The sequence below is a fragment of the Toxorhynchites rutilus genome, chromosome 3 (genome assembly GCF_029784135.1).
Source record: "Toxorhynchites rutilus septentrionalis strain SRP chromosome 3, ASM2978413v1, whole genome shotgun sequence".
NCBI classification, from domain to species: domain Eukaryota; kingdom Metazoa; phylum Arthropoda; class Insecta; order Diptera; family Culicidae; genus Toxorhynchites; species Toxorhynchites rutilus.
In genome coordinates, this window is record NC_073746.1 from 204200124 (window position 1) to 204223826 (window position 23703).

General features: G+C 40.9%; 2 protein-coding genes across 2 annotated transcripts; both read right to left on the reverse strand.

Moving 5' to 3' along the window:
* Positions 1-7918: 7918 nt before the first annotated feature.
* Positions 7919-9698, reverse strand: LOC129773862 (uncharacterized). Its single transcript, XM_055777521.1, has 2 exons — positions 9353-9698; positions 7919-9099 (listed from the first exon to the last, which is right to left on the reverse strand). The coding sequence occupies exon 2, from the start codon at positions 9056-9058 to the stop codon at positions 7919-7921; it is 1140 nt and encodes a 379-aa protein (XP_055633496.1). The 5' UTR covers positions 9059-9099; positions 9353-9698.
* A 767-nt stretch (positions 9699-10465) lies between these two features.
* LOC129773863 (uncharacterized) lies at positions 10466-12120 on the reverse strand. The gene is made up of 2 exons (XM_055777522.1): positions 11902-12120; positions 10466-11646 (listed from the first exon to the last, which is right to left on the reverse strand). The coding sequence occupies exon 2, from the start codon at positions 11603-11605 to the stop codon at positions 10466-10468; it is 1140 nt and encodes a 379-aa protein (XP_055633497.1). The 5' UTR covers positions 11606-11646; positions 11902-12120.
* Positions 12121-23703: the final 11583 nt, after the last annotated feature.

Genomic DNA, 23703 nt, shown 5'->3' on the forward strand with positions numbered 1-23703 from the left:
TGCCGAAGTGCTACCCCTGTACGAAGCACTGCGCCGAAAAGTATGCACATCGCGCTGGTGTGATCGAAGAGCAGTATGAATTTCATGTCGTCTAAAGACGACGCTCGTACACACAGCTCGTCGCGTGGATGTCGTCTATAGACGACATTCGTACACACAGGACGTCGCGCGGATGTCGTCTATAGACGACGCTCGTAACGGAAGGGTTAACCATCAATAACTACGCTTGGCAACATTGACATCTGGCAATTTTCATATAAGATTTTTTCCCCGCATGTTAAAAGTGGTTTTTCATGTACATAAAAGTGCAGCGTAATATGTCAACTGCTTCCCGGTTAGAAAATAAATGATCGTTAGAAAATAAATGAGCGACCCGTCCAATTTCAAACGCTTATTGCTCATTCATTTCATGATGGATTGATGAGATGTTTGCATCATACGTTGTCGGCACTCCATAATAATTTTTCACATTGAATAAAATAATATATATCATGTAACTAACAATCGAAATTAAAAAATCTCAACCACTATCCAAACAGAAGATACCTAGGTCTGATTGATCGAAATTGACGTCATTTCTTTTTCGCGCCCGATTCGTTCGTTCACCGGCAAGCTGCATGACAATCGAGGAGGAGGCGCCTACTTCACACATACCAAATGATATAAAAGGATGGAGCGTTCGTGGATTTTATTCATTTTTACAACGGACGTGGAACGGACAACAGTGGAGAGCAGCAGCGGTGGACGCGGCTAATATATAGACGAGCATCGAAGCTGTGTGGTCAATAGGCTAGGTGTGCCTCACATCAAGCTTCTATGGCAGTATAAGCAGCGACAAACTACTACTACTCTACTAGTGGCAGCAGCAAGCATCGCGAGCGGAGCACTTCGGGCACGCTCTCTCCATCAGAAGTGCGAGCACACGCTTCTTGGAATCGTGAAAGTGCAGCAGTGAACTTCAAGACGAGCATCGAATCTGAGCGACCAACAATTGAGCTGTGTCTCATATCGAACTTAAGTGGCAGTAGAAGCAGCAGCGGCGGTAAACATCGAGGCCTAACATCAACAATCGAGCTGTGTCCCGCATCGGTCCAGTACTGATGGCAACAGCAAACATCATGAGCAGAAAGTTTCAGGCATGTTCTCTCTTTCTGCTGATGCTGCTGCTCAGTCAGATTTCTCATTTTGTTCGACGCTCAGATCGGTAAACATATATGTTTTTAGTGTTTTAAGTGTGGTCACATCCGATCAACATCAACCAACATGACTTCATGCGGCAAGGAAGGCAAAGGAGGATCGAAGCGTATCGCAAGGTTCTACATGACAATATCCAGTGTATCAAATTCCCTATTCGCTGTTTAGCTCGACGTGATGGTGTCAACGAAAACCACCAAAATAAAAACAGAAATAAGCAGCAGCGGCTCCGAAAAAGCTACCGCTGCCAAAAAAACAACAGAAGTGAATTGTTGTTTTTGTTGCTCCATAAAGTTTTACGCGAGTAAATATGTCGGAATATACGCAATATGAGCGCCAATCTCGTAAACGTGCATCGGAGCTGAAACAACTTTCTATCACTGATACCGAAAGCTCGATTGTAACACTGGTGAAATGAACAAAAAATACCCAACAACCAAATCAAACGGCCCTTTTCAGGGCCATCAGATCATTATCAAAGAGTTTAACAATATATTTTTTCAAACATCCAAAATCAGCATGCGACAGATAGCCTAACGTAATCCTACGTCAACTATGCGGTCGTGTCTCGGACACAACCTTCTGTGACTTTTTTTAGCAGTCTTATCGCCGAACAAGCATTTTTGTCCATTCTCTACGACATAAAATTCGGAAACCGTTACTCTGTCGTTAATCTCGATTTCTGATGTGAACATTCCGCGGACAGTCAATGGTTTATTACTACCATACGAGAGAAACTTGCGAGTTGTATTCTTCGTAGACATCAATACTCTGACTCCTGCTAACTTCAATTGTTCCCACGCTTCAACTGTTATCATGTTGGCATCCGCTCCGGAATCTACCAGCAACTCGAAAGAAATACCTCCTATCTTAAATTCGAGTACATTTGACTGATTTCCTGAGTAAAACGCGTAAAACACCTTGTTACTACTCTCCGGTTCTTCAGAATTTACTTCTTCGACGACTCGATTCTTCTTATGAGGTGGAAATTGAATTGACGATTGCTGTCTCATTTTGGATGGTTTGCATTTTGACTCGAAGTGTCCAACGCGTCCATAGTTCCTACACTGTTTCCCTTTTGCAGGACACTGTAAATATCTACGGTCCGCAGGGCCAAACGGTACGAAGCCAGCTCACGCCATTGCTTGAGAATCAATCGACACGGATATCGACTAGCTTACGAAACACTTCTTACCTCGTCAAGAGTCTGCGGAGAAAGATGCCCGCCAGCGCTGACGTACCCACATCCGCTGTGCCGTACTGTCAAACTTGACGTCTGTCGTACCACCATTGCATGACAGTGTTACCAGTAGTTCAAATGTGAGAGAAATGAATCTATTATTGTTAAGCCCAGCATGCACCTTACATCCTTCTTCTCCTCAAAAAAAAAAAACTATCTCGCGCTACGATAAATGAAATGATTTAAAGAAAAAATTAATGCGAGAAACAAATAAATAAAAAATATAATAAATTTCTTTCCGTGTATACTGCCTATGTTCGAGCTCTTCAATTCAAGGTCTGTCACTCACGCGTCACGTATGCGTTACTTCTCGTACTGCTTGTTGATATTTGACAACTAGTACTGTCAGTTATAGAAAACCCCTTGACGTATATCTTCAATGTTGTTTTCAGCTGCAGTGAAAACTAAAATATTGCCACCTGCAGCCCGTTTCTTAAGAGGGTTTTTATTTTATTATTATTTTTCTTTGCAGAGTAGGTGGAGTCCAAAAAAAAAAAGGGAGGAACGAGCCGGAAGGACAACCAGAACATGCGCTGCTTATCGAACGGAATTCCTCGAGAATGAAACTGAAAAAAAAAAAGAAATCTTTTGCATATTCGAAAACAAAAACTATTTGATGTCAATAAATTTGTTGTGAGTATCATTTTATCATTTGTTTTATTAATTTTCGATTCTGTCATTGCCGAAAAGTTTGTCTACAGTTACACCTTCGAATCCTAGTCGATTAGAGATCTTCGGTTTGGTGAACATACTCAGTTAGATGACCCGGGGCTCGTCTGTCTCTGGATGGCCGATGTGCAGCCGCTACCTCTTGAGGTCTTTTGGAATTCGAATCTCTCCAAAAGTGTACCTTTTTGGCTTGTGTAACGTGATGACGAACCTGACAACCGTCCGCATCACTAAGAATTAAGTTGCCATTATCCTCCTGAATCACGGTGTATCGTTTTTTATCGAATCTAGTATCTCCTTTCGCTTTTGTTCGGCGTTCTAGTATTACTTCGTCTCCAGGGTGGATTTCGCATGGTTTAGCACTCGGGAGTCCGCTTGAGCCTTGAAATATAGTTGCTTCAGCGTCTCTGGAGTCCAACAAACGTTCGTCAATGTCTACTTTACCACGGTTTATCAGTGGTAGTCCCCGTCGAATACGTCTACCACACATAATTTCCTCGGGTGGAATTCTGGTAATTGTGTGAGCTGCTGCATTATGGGCGTTTACAGCCGCTTGTAGCTCTTCGTTGAAATTTTGTCCGTTCGACTGAGCAGTGCACATTGCTTTGTTCACAACTTTCATAAGATTCGGTCGGAGTTTCGCTGCTCGAACAATGCTTTGCAAATCGTCGCTCATGTACAAATAAAGTAGCTGTGATCGTGGCACGGGGTCGTTTGTAATCGATAGAGAGGCACCTATCTCGACGTTCTCAATGAATTTTATCCACTCCTCCCACATTTTATTCGCAGGTATATTTTTGGGGAAGGGTTTCATTTGATCCCACCTGATGCTTGGGCCATTCCCTCCTGTCAGAGACGACGGCGTCGTGCGGTGGCTCCTCCAACTATCCTCAGCGGGATCGATTTCTGCGTTATATACTAGGTTATCCTTGCGCATTGATGAAACCATATCGATTGCCTTCTGCATTTCGGCTAACTGTTGTTTCAGCATTTTATTCTCCTGATCTAAATCTTTGGTGTCATCATAATGGTCAGATTCAAAATCGCAGTTTTGTTCTTCATTTTCGTCGTCGTCATAGAATGATGGGGCATGAACGAATCTCCCAGCGTTCTGCTGGTCCGACTCATGATCCGAAACATCATAAGTGCCATAGTTGCACTGATTGATGCGAACGTATTTTCCCTCAGCGGCCATTTCCAAATTTGTGACGTCTACCAGCAAATCAGAATTAATATCTGCAAATGATGGAATAAAATATAACAATTTGTTTTCCTTACTGTCGTACATTTTCAACTTTCTTGTTTTTGTAGTCTCTTTATGGGTGGCTTGTTTTTTTTTTTTTTGACGTGGGACTACGTCTAACCGGAAGATATGGGGGTAAAATGTAAATCTAAACACTGAGCATGCAGGAAAAAATGAAAGATTCCAAACGCTTATAACTTGAGCATTTCTTAATAGATCGCAAAGATGTTTGCATCAATTGAATAGAAATATTTCTACGCATCTATCACGAAGAATAACTTCACATCATTTTTATGATAAACAATTGAATAATTGTAAAATAGCAAGCGTTATCTAAACACGTTTCACCCTCGTTTTGATTGGCCCAATTTGTTCTCCTCAAATTGTACCGACCAAACGGAGCAACCAGCGCAGCAGTGAAATACATCAAACTTCCTCAACAAAAACGAAGAAGAAAAAATAGGAACCAAACGGAGCAACCAGAGCAGCAGCAAAATACATCAGGCTTCCTCAACAAAAACGAAGAAGAAATCAATACCACTGCGGGAACAATCGTAGCAACCACCGAGCGCACCATCCAAAGGGAAATAAGAAAACGAAGACACCATAGAAATGTTCGCGACGCTCTTGCCAACTCAGTCTCTCTTTGTCGTCGAAACTGTACGCCACTGTGGATGTACCACAACGTATCGCATCGCATCAACAATACAACAATGTCTGGCAAAGGAGAAAAAGTTAGAGAAAAGGTTTGCTCGAACCGTGCTGGTCTGCAATTCTTCGATGCTTACGAAGCAATCGGTGAACGATTTCACCGATTGCTTCGTAAGGGTAATCATGCTGAGCGCGTTGGTGCTGGTCCACCAGTCTACCTCGCCGCGGTTCTGGAGTACATGGCCGTCGAAATTCTCGAGCTCGAGCTGCCAACAATAAGATAACTCGCATCGTTCTTCGCCATCGTAGTGCTTTGGAAATCAAACCGAAAGGTTTTACTTTCTCGCGTTTAGCGTTTTCGAAAGAGTTTAAAGAAAAAGTTTCCCGCCATTACCGAATGCAAGCTTTTTTCAAAGCTTTCAAGCGGTTCTAAATACAATTTTTCTTTTTCAGCAACAGTTCGTGCGAGAAGAAGAAAAGGAGAGCCAAATGCCAATACGACAGTTGGTTTGGTTTGGATTGTCACCTATACCGGCAGTTTTCACTGCTCCTTGCGTTTCCCGCTGTTTTTTCTACCCGGTTTTCGGCATCTTTATACAACTGCATCGCTCCCTGGTGGTTGACGCTATCGCTGGTGTCTCTCGATTCATCGGTCCACTATAATATAGGAGGATAGATGAAGGAAGAGTTCTTTCCACTTCGCTGTCGTCGGCGTCTGCTGCTATGGTGGACATCTCCTCAGGATTTTCCCCACTGCCTTTTTTGGATCCGGATCATTGCCTCCTGCCATTGCCTGGAAGGCTCCCCTACGTTTCCCTACCACTGATCGGTGGTTTTCATTACCGAAGGAAAGTATCATCTGTCTACCGGTAAGCGAAAAAAATAGTTTGCTTTTTCACATAGGGTTAGTAAAGTTAGGACGCCCTGTGGGCATAGGTAGATATCATAAACATTTTCTAGACATTCCCGAAATATTTTTACCAGTGACTTTTTATTCTCAAGTGACATTTAAGTTACATTACTAAAGTGTTTTTCAGCAAGTGATTTTCGCTCAAGTGAGTTCGATTTTACTTCCAGTGTTTTGTGTTTTTTCTACTATAGTGCTGTGTTGGCATTGTCACCCGCTGTTACAGTCCCCCGACGTCGGAGATTTAAATTATTTTTCATCTGGATGTAGCCCGGTATAGCCAGCCCTTAACTATGGCTTCCAGCAGCTCCGCTAAACCACAACGCGACGATAAGAATCGTTTGCAATATATGGTACAGTACCGTCTTCGATGATGGCTGGTTGTCGATGACTCTTTGTTACTCGTTGTGTAGGATTGATACCACGTGGACCGTCACGTAATTTCTTCGAAAAGCAAGATTGGACGTCCTTGTTCATTTTTTTTTTTTTGGTTCTACTTTTCGTTATAATGATGACAGTGGTGATTGAGAGGCATCCAAATATTCCGTAGAACCATTTTCTATGATCGAAATCTAATATAACGTGATCAATTAGATGTCGATTATTCAACGTTTCCTAGGTTAAAGTTGTGAATTGAATTGAATTTGAAAATTGTTCCATCCAATCAATAATTAAATCAATACAAACAAAGGATAACTAGGCCAACGGTAGTCCCACGTCAACCTTGCGGTTATATCATAGATATAACCCACCCATTTTTTTTTGCTGTTGTTCGTCACGCCATATTTGTCTTTTTTTTTTTGTTGTTTTCATTACACACAATCTTGAACACGTCATTTTGTTATCTAGAGTGGTTTTCCTTACACACTCTTTTATTTTTGCTCTGACGGCTGAAAACTCACCATTTCCAATTTGTGGTTTCCGTTACACACAAAAGGATTTGTTTCAATTCGCCATTTCGTGGTTTTCTTTACTCACTCAGGCATCTAGTTATCAAAGTCTTTCAGGTGGTTTTCTTTACACACCTTTTTGGGCGGTTTTCTTTACACGCCTTTTTCCTGGGCGGTTTTCTTTACACGCCACCAATAATCAACAGTTTTCCAAATATCCGTGCCGATTGATTCTCCTGGCAGGATCGCCAATGTAAATATCTACGGTCCGCAGGGCCAAACGGTACGAAGCCAGCTCACGCCATTGCTTGAGAATCAATCGACACGGATATCGACTAGCTTACGAAACACTTCTTACCTCGTCAAGAGTCTGCGGAGAAAGATGCCCGCCAGCGCTGACGTACCCACATCCGCTGTGCCGTACTGTCAAACTTGACGTCTGTCGTACCACCATTGCATGACAGTGTTACCAGTAGTTCAAATGTGAGAGAAATGAATCTATTATTGTTAAGCCCAGCATGCACCTTACATCCTTCTTCTCCTCAAAAAAAAAACTATCTCGCGCTACGATAAATGAAATGATTTAAAGAAAAAATTAATGCGAGAAACAAATAAATAAAAAATATAATAAATTTCTTTCCGTGTATACTGCCTATGTTCGAGCTCTTCAATTCAAGGTCTGTCACTCACGCGTCACGTATGCGTTACTTCTCGTACTGCTTGTTGATATTTGACAACTAGTACTGTCAGTTATAGAAAACCCCTTGACGTATATCTTCAATGTTGTTTTCAGCTGCAGTGAAAACTAAAATATTGCCACCTGCAGCCCGTTTCTTAAGAGGGTTTTTATTTTATTATTATTTTTCTTTGCAGAGTAGGTGGAGTCCAAAAAAAAAAAGGGAGGAACGAGCCGGAAGGACAACCAGAACATGCGCTGCTTATCGAACGGAATTCCTCGAGAATGAAACTGAAAAAAAAAAGAAATCTTTTGCATATTCGAAAACAAAAACTATTTGATGTCAATAAATTTGTTGTGAGTATCATTTTATCATTTGTTTTATTAATTTTCGATTCTGTCATTGCCGAAAAGTTTGTCTACAGTTACACCTTCGAATCCTAGTCGATTAGAGATCTTCGGTTTGGTGAATATACTCAGTTAGATGACCCGGGGCTCGTCTGTCTCTGGATGGCCGATGTGCAGCCGCTACCTCTTGAGGTCTTTTGGAATTCGAATCTCTCCAAAAGTGTACCTTTTTGGCTTGTGTAACGTGATGACGAACCTGACAACCGTCCGCATCACTAAGAATTAAGTTGCCATTATCCTCCTGAATCACGGTGTATCGTTTTTTATCGAATCTAGTATCTCCTTTCGCTTTTGTTCGGCGTTCTAGTATTACTTCGTCTCCAGGGTGGATTTCGCATGGTTTAGCACTCGGGAGTCCGCTTGAGCCTTGAAATATAGTTGCTTCAGCGTCTCTGGAGTCCAACAAACGTTCGTCAATGTCTACTTTACCACGGTTTATCAGTGGTAGTCCCCGTCGAATACGTCTACCACACATAATTTCCTCGGGTGGAATTCTGGTAATTGTGTGAGCTGCTGCATTATGGGCGTTTACAGCCGCTTGTAGCTCTTCGTTGAAATTTTGTCCGTTCGACTGAGCAGTGCACATTGCTTTGTTCACAACTTTCATAAGATTCGGTCGGAGTTTCGCTGCTCGAACAATGCTTTGCAAATCGTCGCTCATGTACAAATAAAGTAGCTGTGATCGTGGCACGGGGTCGTTTGTAATCGATAGAGAGGCACCTATCTCGACGTTCTCAATGAATTTTATCCACTCCTCCCACATTTTATTCGCAGGTATATTTTTGGGGAAGGGTTTCATTTGATCCCACCTGATGCTTGGGCCATTCCCTCCTGTCAGAGACGACGGCGTCGTGCGGTGGCTCCTCCAACTATCCTCAGCGGGATCGATTTCTGCGTTATATACTAGGTTATCCTTGCGCATTGATGAAACCATATCGATTGCCTTCTGCATTTCGGCTAACTGTTGTTTCAGCATTTTATTCTCCTGATCTAAATCTTTGGTGTCATCATAATGGTCAGATTCAAAATCGCAGTTTTGTTCTTCATTTTCGTCGTCGTCATAGAATGATGGGGCATGAACGAATCTCCCAGCGTTCTGCTGGTCCGACTCATGATCCGAAACATCATAAGTGCCATAGTTGCACTGATTGATGCGAACGTATTTTCCCTCAGCGGCCATTTCCAAATTTGTGACGTCTACCAGCAAATCAGAATTAATATCTGCAAATGATGGAATAAAATATAACAATTTGTTTTCCTTACTGTCGTACATTTTCAACTTTCTTGTTTTTGTAGTCTCTTTATGGGTGGCTTGTTTTTTTTTTTTTTTTTTTGCTGTTGTTCGTCACGCCATATTTGTCTTTTTTTTTTTTTGTTGTTTTCATTACACACAATCTTGAACACGTCATTTTGTTATCTAGAGTGGTTTTCCTTACACACTCTTTTATTTTTGCTCTGACGGCTGAAAACTCACCATTTCCAATTTGTGGTTTCCGTTACACACAAAAGGATTTGTTTCAATTCGCCATTTCGTGGTTTTCTTTACTCACTCAGGCATCTAGTTATCAAAGTCTTTCAGGTGGTTTTCTTTACACACCTTTTTGGGCGGTTTTCTTTACACGCCTTTTTCCTGGGCGGTTTTCTTTACACGCCACCAATAATCAACAGTTTTCCAAATATCCGTGCCGATTGATTCTCCTGGCAGGATCGCCAATGTAAATATCTACGGTCCGCAGGGCCAAACGGTACGAAGCCAGCTCACGCCATTGCTTGAGAATCAATCGACACGGATATCGACTAGCTTACGAAACACTTCTTACCTCGTCAAGAGTCTGCGGAGAAAGATGCCCGCCAGCGCTGACGTACCCACATCCGCTGTGCCGTACTGTCAAACTTGACGTCTGTCGTACCACCATTGCATGACAGTGTTACCAGTAGTTCAAATGTGAGAGAAATGAATCTATTATTGTTAAGCCCAGCATGCACCTTACATCCTTCTTCTCCTCAAAAAAAAAACTATCTCGCGCTACGATAAATGAAATGATTTAAAGAAAAAATTAATGCGAGAAACAAATAAATAAAAAATATAATAAATTTCTTTCCGTGTATACTGCCTATGTTCGAGCTCTTCAATTCAAGGTCTGTCACTCACGCGTCACGTATGCGTTACTTCTCGTACTGCTTGTTGATATTTGACAACTAGTACTGTCAGTTATAGAAAACCCCTTGACGTATATCTTCAATGTTGTTTTCAGCTGCAGTGAAAACTAAAATATTGCCACCTGCAGCCCGTTTCTTAAGAGGGTTTTTATTTTATTATTATTTTTCTTTGCAGAGTAGGTGGAGTCCAAAAAAAAAAAGGGAGGAACGAGCCGGAAGGACAACCAGAACATGCGCTGCTTATCGAACGGAATTCCTCGAGAATGAAACTGAAAAAAAAAAAGAAATCTTTTGCATATTCGAAAACAAAAACTATTTGATGTCAATAAATTTGTTGTGAGTATCATTTTATCATTTGTTTTATTAATTTTCGATTCTGTCATTGCCGAAAAGTTTGTCTACAGTTACACCTTCGAATCCTAGTCGATTAGAGATCTTCGGTTTGGTGAACATACTCAGTTAGATGACCCGGGGCTCGTCTGTCTCTGGATGGCCGATGTGCAGCCGCTACCTCTTGAGGTCTTTTGGAATTCGAATCTCTCCAAAAGTGTACCTTTTTGGCTTGTGTAACGTGATGACGAACCTGACAACCGTCCGCATCACTAAGAATTAAGTTGCCATTATCCTCCTGAATCACGGTGTATCGTTTTTTATCGAATCTAGTATCTCCTTTCGCTTTTGTTCGGCGTTCTAGTATTACTTCGTCTCCAGGGTGGATTTCGCATGGTTTAGCACTCGGGAGTCCGCTTGAGCCTTGAAATATAGTTGCTTCAGCGTCTCTGGAGTCCAACAAACGTTCGTCAATGTCTACTTTACCACGGTTTATCAGTGGTAGTCCCCGTCGAATACGTCTACCACACATAATTTCCTCGGGTGGAATTCTGGTAATTGTGTGAGCTGCTGCATTATGGGCGTTTACAGCCGCTTGTAGCTCTTCGTTGAAATTTTGTCCGTTCGACTGAGCAGTGCACATTGCTTTGTTCACAACTTTCATAAGATTCGGTCGGAGTTTCGCTGCTCGAACAATGCTTTGCAAATCGTCGCTCATGTACAAATAAAGTAGCTGTGATCGTGGCACGGGGTCGTTTGTAATCGATAGAGAGGCACCTATCTCGACGTTCTCAATGAATTTTATCCACTCCTCCCACATTTTATTCGCAGGTATATTTTTGGGGAAGGGTTTCATTTGATCCCACCTGATGCTTGGGCCATTCCCTCCTGTCAGAGACGACGGCGTCGTGCGGTGGCTCCTCCAACTATCCTCAGCGGGATCGATTTCTGCGTTATATACTAGGTTATCCTTGCGCATTGATGAAACCATATCGATTGCCTTCTGCATTTCGGCTAACTGTTGTTTCAGCATTTTATTCTCCTGATCTAAATCTTTGGTGTCATCATAATGGTCAGATTCAAAATCGCAGTTTTGTTCTTCATTTTCGTCGTCGTCATAGAATGATGGGGCATGAACGAATCTCCCAGCGTTCTGCTGGTCCGACTCATGATCCGAAACATCATAAGTGCCATAGTTGCACTGATTGATGCGAACGTATTTTCCCTCAGCGGCCATTTCCAAATTTGTGACGTCTACCAGCAAATCAGAATTAATATCTGCAAATGATGGAATAAAATATAACAATTTGTTTTCCTTACTGTCGTACATTTTCAACTTTCTTGTTTTTGTAGTCTCTTTATGGGTGGCTTGTTTTTTTTTTTTTTTTTTTTTGCTGTTGTTCGTCACGCCATATTTGTCTTTTTTTTTTTTTGTTGTTTTCATTACACACAATCTTGAACACGTCATTTTGTTATCTAGAGTGGTTTTCCTTACACACTCTTTTATTTTTGCTCTGACGGCTGAAAACTCACCATTTCCAATTTGTGGTTTCCGTTACACACAAAAGGATTTGTTTCAATTCGCCATTTCGTGGTTTTCTTTACTCACTCAGGCATCTAGTTATCAAAGTCTTTCAGGTGGTTTTCTTTACACACCTTTTTGGGCGGTTTTCTTTACACGCCTTTTTCCTGGGCGGTTTTCTTTACACGCCACCAATAATCAACAGTTTTCCAAATATCCGTGCCGATTGATTCTCCTGGCAGGATCGCCAATGTAAATATCTACGGTCCGCAGGGCCAAACGGTACGAAGCCAGCTCACGCCATTGCTTGAGAATCAATCGACACGGATATCGACTAGCTTACGAAACACTTCTTACCTCGTCAAGAGTCTGCGGAGAAAGATGCCCGCCAGCGCTGACGTACCCACATCCGCTGTGCCGTACTGTCAAACTTGACGTCTGTCGTACCACCATTGCATGACAGTGTTACCAGTAGTTCAAATGTGAGAGAAATGAATCTATTATTGTTAAGCCCAGCATGCACCTTACAGACACGAATCCGACGATGAAATGTGTCCCTGTCTGCCACAACTGAAACAAACAACATTTGATCCAATGCGGCTTGCTACACGCTTGGGAAATGATTGTTCGGATGATTCTCTTTCACGACTGAATATATGTGTTAATTTTCCTTTTACCATATACACTTTTTCGACCATCTGGTTGGATTTAACGGTTAAATCCTGAATTTGCGCGTCGACTCCTTCCAAACTAGCAGCAATGTCTTCGATTTCATCTAAAGTGCGATCTTTTAACAACATACGACGACGAAGTTCGTTTGAGAGACAACCTTCAACGATAACATCCGTGATCATGATCTCGACCAACACTCGTTGGGTCTTCTTCGAATATTTCTCTAACCCGCACAACGCTGCTTGTTGACGGAGCCGAACCATATAATGAGAGAACTTTTCGCCTTGCAGCTGTTTCATTTGACGAAGACGATGGCGCTCAAGGATGTCTTGTCTCTACGGCTGGAAATAATTATTGAGTGCTACAACAGCCACATCGTAGTAGTTTTTTTCTGTGGCTACTAACGGAAATTTATTTCCTTCCGGGAGATTCATAAAAATTTTATCCAACTGTGGGCCTCCCAAATAGAGTAGCTTAGCTCTTTTTTCCTTATGCTGATCTGTGATATCATTCGCTTCAAAATATCTTTCAAGACTGCTTCTCCAATCTCTCCACTCGTGATGAAGTTTCGATTTTTCCAATTCCTCGCAGCGGAACTGTGGTAAAGGTCTGGTTCCATCCATCTGCAACAAAACGTAAGATCAGTAATACGCAAAAAAAACTTAATTCTCAAACTATCTTCATAATTAGAACATCAATCGAATCTTATTCGTCTTTTCCAAATATTCTGCCCCATGCAAATTATTCACCCATTGCGAATCTCACTCACCCCTTGTGAGTCCCCATGCAAATTATTCGCCTCTTACGAAACTCACTCACCCCTTGTGAGTCATATTTGCCCCATGCAAATTATTCGCCTCTTACGAAACTCACTCACCCCTTGTGAGTCATATTTGCCCCATGCAAATTATTCGCTCATTGCGAATCTTTCTCACCCCTTGTGAATCATATTTGCCCCATGCAAATCATTCGCCCCTTGCGAATCTCTCACCTCTCAGAAGTTTTCTTTGGCCTATACAAATTCATCGCTCCTTGCGAATTTCATAGAAGTTACATTCACGCACGAGTAATGCTGTTTGAATAGATCATCCATCGAATCCTTGAATATATTTCACCAAACCATTCACATTTCAGAAAAAAACGTCAATACATTCGCGTAGCAGTTTACGTCATAATACACAAAAACAATCCTTCTCGCCTATACACATGTAAGCAGCAATAAACGACACCTTGTTTTTGTTTTCTTACAGCGGCAATGTTTTTTTTCAGCAAGGATCAAAGCCTAATTTTCCTTTCCACGAAAAACAAAAGAACAAAGAAAAATTTGCAGAACACCATCTTCGCCATCTTGGCATTTCAGAAAGCCACCTCCGGAACAATGAAAAAAAATTTGTTTCCCGAACATTTTGTACTATAAATTTTATCCTCACAACTTACTCTGGTTTTGACGTAGGACTACGTCTTTCATTTCTATACCGGGGTGTAAAATCAAAGTTTCGAAAACGAAAGCGTTACGCCGGAGACCGAGATTTTGAGCGTTAATAGCTCCTAAACAACTGAACGAAATGGTATGATAAACACTTCATTCGAAAGATAAAATGTCTACGCGTTATATACTTGTTACTTTTTGATCCAAAAACTTGTTTCAATAGTCTTAAAATTGCTTTCAAAACAGGTTATTGAAATCACCAATCGGTATATAAGCGAGCGGCGCTCGGAAATCCACTCAGTTTTAATTGAACAGCGATTGGAGCATGTTGTCGCTGTTGCGGTGAAGCTCTTTATTTATCATGAAAGCGCGGAGGGTTTCACCAAGAGCCTGTTTGTGCACCCTAGGCCAGAAGGGAATCTATCAGGAGGAGAGTGATGCCACAAACGGTTCCCTGGGAAGACATCGCTACACACACATACACGCGCGGCTATTAACAGCTGGTAATCGAGTTGGCATTAACCACTGGCTTCCAGTATCGAGGAAAATGTGGAAATATCTAATCGTTACTGAAAATAATCTGCCAGTTCCTCTGGGAATTTAAAAATACATTCATGTGAAAGAGTTTATTTGAATGTTTTCTATCCATGTAACACTGTGACCAAATACATTTGGTTTTGTGGTTTTTCAATCAATCACAATTAACAGGATAGCTTCAGAAGATTATTCTTCCCCATCAGTAGGATATTTCCGTATCCAATATTGTATGCGCCCGCAATCGATTATTGCTCAGTCGCCGAAAGTTCCGAGCTCAGAGAGTTCATTCCCCTCTAGTTTGCCTTCCACATTGCCATCGTAAACCACACCTTCTCTCGATTCAATCACACACATAAAGCATACTTAAGCGATATTCTGGTGGTGAGAGGCGATTGAACTGAAAAGTTTAAAACCTCTATAATTCATCACGTTCGTTCTGGTGGTGAGACACATTCATTTTTCGTGAGGACATCGACAAGACAACATCGTTGCCTAACGTGCTGGAGGAGGTGGACGGCGAAGGATCGACACATACACGCGCAGAATTCTTTCCGTTTGGATGCCATTCAGCATCGAGAAAGTTCCGGAAAGATCTAATCATTGCTGGAAAATAATCTGCCAGTTCCTTTGGGAATTTTCAAAATATATTCATGTGAAAGAGTTTAATTGAATGTTTTCTATCCATGTAACACTGTGACCAAATATGTTTCAATCAAGTGCTATTAACAGGTGGTTATCGAGTTGGCATTAACCACTGGTGGGCTTCCAGTATCGAGGAAAATGTGGAAATATCTAATCGTTGCTGGAAAATAATCTGCCAGTTCCCCTTGGAATTGAAAATTACATTCAAGCGAAAGAGTTTATTTTAATGTTTTCTATCCATAAAATATCCATATAATACTGAGTTTCAATTGGGCGGTCGTCGAGTGCGGACGTGTGTTTTTGTTGTTCCGCGTATTTCGTTTGCGATTGCTTGTTCTTTCACAGTGTTGAGCAGGGGGCAGCGCATCGATCTCAGCGCATCGTTTGTGCTGAGATCATATTTTGAATGGGCGAAAAATAGTTCACTCTGCCCTAGTGATTTCGAAACTAATATAGTTTCATTAATTTCTTTGATTATATTTTTGAGATGGCACGGTGAAGTGAAATATTGGGGGAAGCCATTTTGATGTTGCGTTTGTGGTAGTGAAAACTCGTAGTTTTTGTTGCTCTCTCAGTTGTCGCGTGATCGATTTAGCGTCCGACATCCCTTCGACACATGTAAACATTGGCATGACGAACAGTTTGTTTGCCTTCGTCTAATACATCGAGTGCGAGGTTATCGTAGTGAGTGTATCACAACCGAAAGCCATCGAACATGGATGGACTGAGCATGCAGTGGCGTCAGCTAAGTTTTCTTTTTCCATACACACATACAGCTTAATTTACTTTACAGTCTAAATTGTAGACCATCTAAAGAGTTTAAACCCGCTTCTCTCTCCACAGCAAACGATTGCAATTGTTCTGGTGTACTTGTCTCTCGTGTTCTCATTATTATTTTGCTTCTTTCTTTTCTGGAGACAGTTGCAGTAATGGAATGGAAATGTGAAAAACTTATAGAGTCATAAACTCAGGAATTCTTAGATCTACAGATGCATAAATCCATAAATTTTAAAATCCATAGATTCAAAAAATTCATATCATTTTTTATTATACTCATAAATTCTTTAATTCTTCAATTCTTTTTTTTTTATTTTTTAAAATCATTAGTTTTTTAATCTTTCAATTCATTAATTCATAACTCTCTTCCAATCCAACCACCGTCGCAATCGAAATTCTATAAAAGAATACACTCGATGGTTTACGGAATTATTCGCAGGTCCGATTGATTTCTGATTGCTCAGGTTTCCTAAAGATCTCCGTTACTACGAATGGGGTTGAATGAAGACTATGCGTGTGGAATAACGGATTATAGTTATAGGTTGTTTTTAAACATGTTTTATGGTTAGCTTCTCAGATTTCCCCCAGTGAATTCTCCACCGTCGTAGTTGGATTGCGATAAAAAAGTGCGATGGGTACGATGCGAAAAGAATCGTTAGAATACCATTTTGATCAAAAAGTTCCCGGAATTTATTCAGAAAATGAAACATACAAGACTATACAACAATTTCCCTTTGATTTGTACAAATTGCAATTTGTACAGGCATACACAATAGCAGATGTACCCAATACAGCGTAACTTTTAGAAGTGTAAGTGTATTAAAGTGTATCCCACTACAAATTTCATACAATGTCAATGACAGATGAGCCAACCTACAAAATAGAAGAAAAATAAAACGGGTGACTAAAAGCGCCACACGGTATTTATTCCGTGAACTTTTTTTTTTATCAAGATGGTATATAGGAGTTCAATTAATTTTATAGGTTTTCCTTCTCAGGATACCTAAAAATAATTTCTGCCGCGTGTAGTGACATCAGAGTTTCACATTTTCGTTTCGTAGAGTGGTCGTTAGTTAGCGTTTATATAATCACATCACTTACCGCAGTGAATCCTGATTCTTACCTCGGCCCACTAACAACCATCCGCTCCATGATAAACGCTAGGGAACCACGCTATAGAGGCGACCCTTCTGGCCTTCGGGCGGCGAATATCATACTAACATTCCTTCCCTTCCCCTGGTGACTGTAAGGACGTGGCCGGCGTCGTTATTGACAATTTAAAGCTCGATTCACCGAAAATTGCACAACGAGAATGATTTGCTAGTCCCAAGCGTCATTCTGTGTGTTCTTTGTGCAATTTGGTTGGTTCAGGTCAATCACGGAGAGCAACTACGAATTGTACAGTCTACCCAAGCTCAAGCTCAAGCTCATAAAATATCCATATAATACATTTGGGTTTGTGATTTGTCACTCAAGTACAGTTAGCAGGAAAGCTTCTGAAGATAATTCTTCAGAACAAGGTTTTTCGTATCCTATATTGAATGCATAAATCCTTGTGCCTCCAACGTAACGCTCTCGTTTTCGAAGTCCCCCAAATATTCATTTATTCATTCATTCAGAATGGATTTAGATTCTACTTCAAACAAATGATCTCTAAATCAACGATAGTCCTACGTCACCCTTGCGGTTATATCATAGATATAACCCACTTCCTGTTTTTTTTTCTTCTCGTCGCCAATTTGTAGAATTAAAAACACCTCAATCTTTTTATTAACTTTTTATTGGATTATCCACAGAGCGTAATCTTTTCACGACCTTCGTGTCCGAACTCTCACTCGCTTCCCCCCTCTTTCTTCGCTTCAGGTGTCTATCCCTTTTCTCACCACTCTTGCAGTGATGCCAGATCCTACACAATAGCCTTAAAATTGCTTTCAAAACAGGCTATTGAAATCACCAATCGATATATAAGCGAGCACCGCTCGGAAATCCACTCAGTTATAATTGAACAGCGATTGAGGTACCATCGCAGGAATTAATGGATGTTTCCCTAACACAGACTTCAAAACCATGGAGCCTGGAGAAATCAGCATTTCAAAATGGATACAAGCAGCGGGTACCTTTGTACTCGTTTGAGCTTTTGCAAATCGGAATGTTTCCCTAACACAGACATCAAAACCATGGAGTCTGGGGAAATCGGCATTTCAAAATGGATACAAGCAGCGGGTACCTTTGTACTTATTTGCGTTTCTGCGAATCGGAATGTTTCCCTACCACAGACTTCAAAACCATGGATCCAAAGGAAATCGGCATTTTAAAATAGATACAAGCAGTGGGCACTTTTGTACTCGTTTTCGTTTTTGCAAGTCGGACTGTTTCCCTAACACAGACTTCAAAACCATGGAGCCTGGGGAAATCGGCATTGCAAAATAGATGCAAGCAGCGGATACTTTCGTACTCGTTTGCGCTTTGACAAATCGGAATGTTTCCCTAACACAGACTTCAAAACCATGGAGCCAATGGAAATCGGCCTTGCAAAGTAGATACAAGCAGTGAGTACTTTTGTACTCGTTTGCGCTTTGGAAAATCGGAATGTTTCCCTAACACAGACTTCAAAACCATGGAGTCAAGGGAAATCGGCATTTCAGAATAAGATACAAGCAGCGGGTATTTTTGTACTCGTTTGCGTTTTTGCAAGTCGGAATGTTTCCCTAACACAGACTTCAAAACCATGGAGCCAAGGAAAATCGGCATTTCAAAACAGATTCAAGCAGCAACACATGTTTTATAACCCCATGCATTTTTACACTCCGGAATGCGTTTAGCAAACACGGTCTACAAAATCGGGTAGAAATACAACGCTTTGGCTCGGCTATTCAGGACTGCATGCCTCTTCATGTCGCCAGAAGAAGTCACTGAACTTCTTCGCATACCGTTAGATGATTAGGCAAATTGATAACTGTTTGCGGCGATAACCACTACTATAGGCGTCGTGCATAAATTACGTAACGCCAAAAATCCAGATTTTGGACTCCCTCCCTCCCCTACGTAACGCAATTTCCTATCTCTAATACACAGAAAGTAACGCAACCTCGACCCCCTCGTCCCCCCCCCCTTATCGCGATACGTTATTTGTGCACGACGCCATAATACATGAATTGACCTAAATAGGGATTTGTTTGCAATTGAATTCGTAATTTGTTTCATTCATTCACTAGATCAATGATTTACCCAATGAGGAACATTCGAAGTGCGATTACACGATTGAAAAAACACCAATGATTACCAACGGCAGTCCTACGTCAACCTTGCGGTTATATCATAGGTATAACCCATCAACCGTTTTTCGTATTCGGACTGTGGTGAAGGTAAGTCGTGTTCTCTGCGACTGATATCTGAAGCATCTCCAAAATGGCTGGTGTTTGAGTGGCTTGACTCCTACAGCAATTACGATGCCGTCATCGTAGATTTACGTTCGCAGAACTGGGCTGTAATTCTTAACGACTCAAACGTCAACGCTGCAGTTACAGCGTTCTATGAAGTTCTATTCAGGATCATAAGCGCGCATACGCCTCTTCGCAGTACTAATCGTCGCCGGTTGAACAATCAACCGTGGTGGACCGTTGAGCTTCGACATCGACGCAAGGTTCTCCGTAAATCTCGACTCCGTTTTTTGCGTCATCGTAACGCTCACAACCGCACTGAACTTAGGAAGCTGGGGGCTGACTACGACAACTGTGTATCTTCATCTTTCCGTGAGTATATCTTTGGAATCGAAAACGAGGTCAAGGCAAATCCCTCCTCTTTCTGACGATTTTTCAAGAGCGGAAAAACGCACAGTCGATCCCATCGGTAATGTCCTTCCATCAAAAGAACAGTGATGATATCGACGGCTCAGTCGAGATCTTTGCTTTTTTTCAAATCCGTCTATAATGCTGATTCCCACCTGACTCCCAGGAATTGCTGAATTCATTGACGTCGTACAATATAAACTTTCCGTGTCCAACTTTCACTGTAGTAGACGTTGTTCGCGCCACCTATTAGGACCACCTAATTGTCGTTAACGAAAGCGGTTTTTCCGGATACCTGGAAGATTTCGGCGGTAACACCTATCCACAAATCCGGAAATATTAATAACGTTAAAAATAACCGACCTTACCGACCTAACAATGGACTGCAAATTAACATTCAACGAACACATCACTGCAAACACTGCAAAGGCTTTTGCAATTCTCGGTTTCATACGCTGAAAAGCAACTGAATTCCATTATGTATACGCAGAAGACACTATATTGCTGTCCTTTTCACTGTGTACTCGAATATAGTGTTTGAGTCTGGCCCCTTATCAGGAAGTTTATATTGCTCGGATCGAAAGAGTCCAACGGAGCTTTGTTCGGTATGCTTTGAGTAGATTACCATGGAGTGATCCGGTTAGATTACCTCCATACCAACATCGGTGTGGACTAATGAGCCTAGAGACGCTACCTCAGCGAAGAGAATACCTGCGGATAATGTTTGCGTTCGATTTAGTTAGCAACCGAATCGACTGCCCAGATCTCTTGCATCAAATGAATATTTTTGTTCCAGCAAGACGTTCTCGCCAGCGTTTGCTCTTCGCGAACGCTAGACGTCGCGCTGTGCTCGGACAAAACCATCCTCTTGAAATGAGCTTTAATTTATTAAATATTACTGATTTTGTTTATTGATAGGGAAAGTTTTAGAAATAGAATAAGGCAAATATTATAAAAGTTTTCAGTCTGTGCCGCATTATAGCATTATAGTGCTCCCCAGCAAACATTGAATCGCATAACAAGCGTATATATAACATCATATGCCCTAAAATTTGGTTGGCATATAATGCGCCTAACTGGCATATGCATGCAAAAGTGGAGGTCATATACATACATGGCAAATGCTTACCGAATTTGTTTGGATGAATATGCAACTTTGACCGGCTATAATAGCGATTATGTTGAAATTGATTTGCGATCTAATATGAATATATTCATGAATTCTCGCGTAACTTTTGAAAAGGTCCTATGTAACAAATGTAAACAAATCGAGTTAATGGATGCACGCTATTAGTTTTCAATCATTGAATGCATTACAAAAACAATCGTTCACGTATCTATCTTCTTCATCTTTTAATCGCCGATGCAAAAAATATCCAATGTACAGATTCGGATTTTAAGCACTCGCCTCTTTCCTCCGACGCTCGAAACATCCGAAGTAACAAAGCAATCAAAACAACACGAAGTCGTACTTCGGTCGTTTTGAGTTTTTGTTTCTTTCAGGTGTTGTTATCTATGTCAGTGCAATTCAACGAGTGATGACAATAATAATCTGTCTTTAGAATGAAATGCTGATGTTTCGATTGTTCTTCAGTAGTTAGTTTCAAATTCTTATCGTGAAACGTAATATGTCCAATGTGCAAACAGGGGCAGTCAAAACGTCCAACGTAACATTTTTCGCTCCGAGGCTTCAAATTTAAGCTCAAATCACGGAACAACTTTACGATTGGTTTTTCAGAGTTATTATTGACTGCTAGTGGTAAAAGTAGTGATAAAGATCGATACCTTTTAAGACAATTCGCGGAATAATGTTCGGGTCTTCAACTTCATTTTTCTCGAGTTGACGAAAATGTTACATTGGACCTTTTCAAAAGTTACGCGAGAATTGTCAAAGCACCAAATACGACTTCTGCCATACTCATATACGATTTATTACAAACATAGAAAATAATAAATGGCGCAAAATATTTTCGTGAAATGTTTATTATAGCCTCACGAATCGCCATTTTTATATATGAGTATTTATGTTTGTAGAAATAATAATTGTTTGATTGACTTGTGTTGGAAGTGGATTATGAATGTTTAAAATGGCACAGATTGATGTTTGGTGAAAACTGCTCCGATGTGGGTTCGAACTCCGGTCGTCTGGATTATCATCCACCAGCTATCTCGCGCGGCTATCTGAAATTTAATTCAACAGCGGTTAAAACATTCGAGTGCATCAGTATTTCATTGACATTTCAATATGATGTAAAATGTTCTTTATTAGGATCTAATATGATTTACTGTTTCATGTTTATCTTCAACATGCAACACGATTTACTACAGCACTGAATCGATTTAAATTATACGCTTATACGACACACAAACTGCATCAGCGTAATATACGCATATGATGCGGATTAAATATATTTTACGACAATGTACATCATAAAATTGATGTTTATTATACCGATATGCGACTTAATTTGATAATGGAATATAAAATCGAGTTTTATCATTTTATGCGGTTTCAAATATACACGATACATACTTTGATTGATATTATATGCGATTATGATTTATTCGGATTTCTTGTAAGACTTGGCACGTGTAAAATTATACGATTTAATGTTTGCTGGGTCCCGTATCCTAATGGTTTGCGTCCCACATTATAATGCCGGGAGTTCGTGTCCGATTCCCGTTCTGGCTGGGGAATTTTTCATCAAAGAAATTTCTTCCGACTTGCACTATGGTCACACGTATTCAGGAGTTTGCCACTCCAGAATACATTCAAGGTTTGTTATTCGGCATAGAAGTCTCAACTAAGTACTACCAATAAAAATGACGAGAATAATACCTACGTAGAGAAGGCCAAATTTCCACTGGGAACGTTAGAGCCATCCAACAACAACAACAAGCATTATAGCTGAAGACGTAGTAAATAAAACGCAATCGCAAATTAATAAATGAATATTAGCTCAATCGGACTTAAGGGAAAGTGGCACAAAGCGGTCAAAGTTCGAGTTTTTTGAAAATCGAAAAATCACTCGAATCGAAAGAATCAAAATCAAGGGAAATCGGGGTTTTCGAAGACAAATTGATGCCAAATGTCTTGAAATTGCATGAAACTTCGAGCTCTGGTGTCATCTCGAAAAAAGTCACAGGAGGGTTGTGTCCGAGACACGGTCGTCTGGATTATCATCTACCAGTTATCTCGCGCGGCTATCTGAAATTTAATTCAACAGCGGTTAAAACATTCGAGTGCATCAGTATTTCATTGACATTTCAATATGATGATTCCATTCCAACCGTAAAGTAAACCGTCATATTGAAATGTCAATGAAATACTGATGCACTCGAAAGTTTTAACCGCTGTTGAATTAAATTTCAGATAGCCGCGCGAGATAGCTGGTGGATGATAATCCACGGTCTCGAGTTCCCCGCAAGGGTAGCTAGGCCAAGCGCGTTAGTACCAGTGCACCAGTCCACCTAGTCGGCGTTATATAGTTTCGGCCGCCGAAGTGATCGAGTTAGCTGGCAAAGCTGCTCGCGACGATAAGAAAACCCGCATTCGGAACAGAACACATTCGGTTCGGTGGACATCAAGACAACAGGCAGTTGCAGCGAGCGGCGAGTGGCAAACGCAATCGCAAAACGGCAGCTGGTAGCAGAAGAAAAAAGTTTGTTCTTTATACAAACTGCTTTGGTGGCAAATCCAGAACAAGGCGGCATCGAGGGCGTTCGAAATGTTTTTTTTCAAAACCACGAGTACAAAGTTTTCTAAATTGGAACCATTCCATAAAACACGGCGCTTATCAGGGCCATTAAACCTTTCAAAAAAGAGTTTAGGAAATACAGTTCAATGCTTTCTAAAATAATATCCAAAATAATAATAAAACACAAACAGATTTTTTCATAATTTGTTTGCCAGGATCTGATGAGTATGTGAATTTGTCAGTTGTTCTGAGCTTATTGATAGTTGGGGA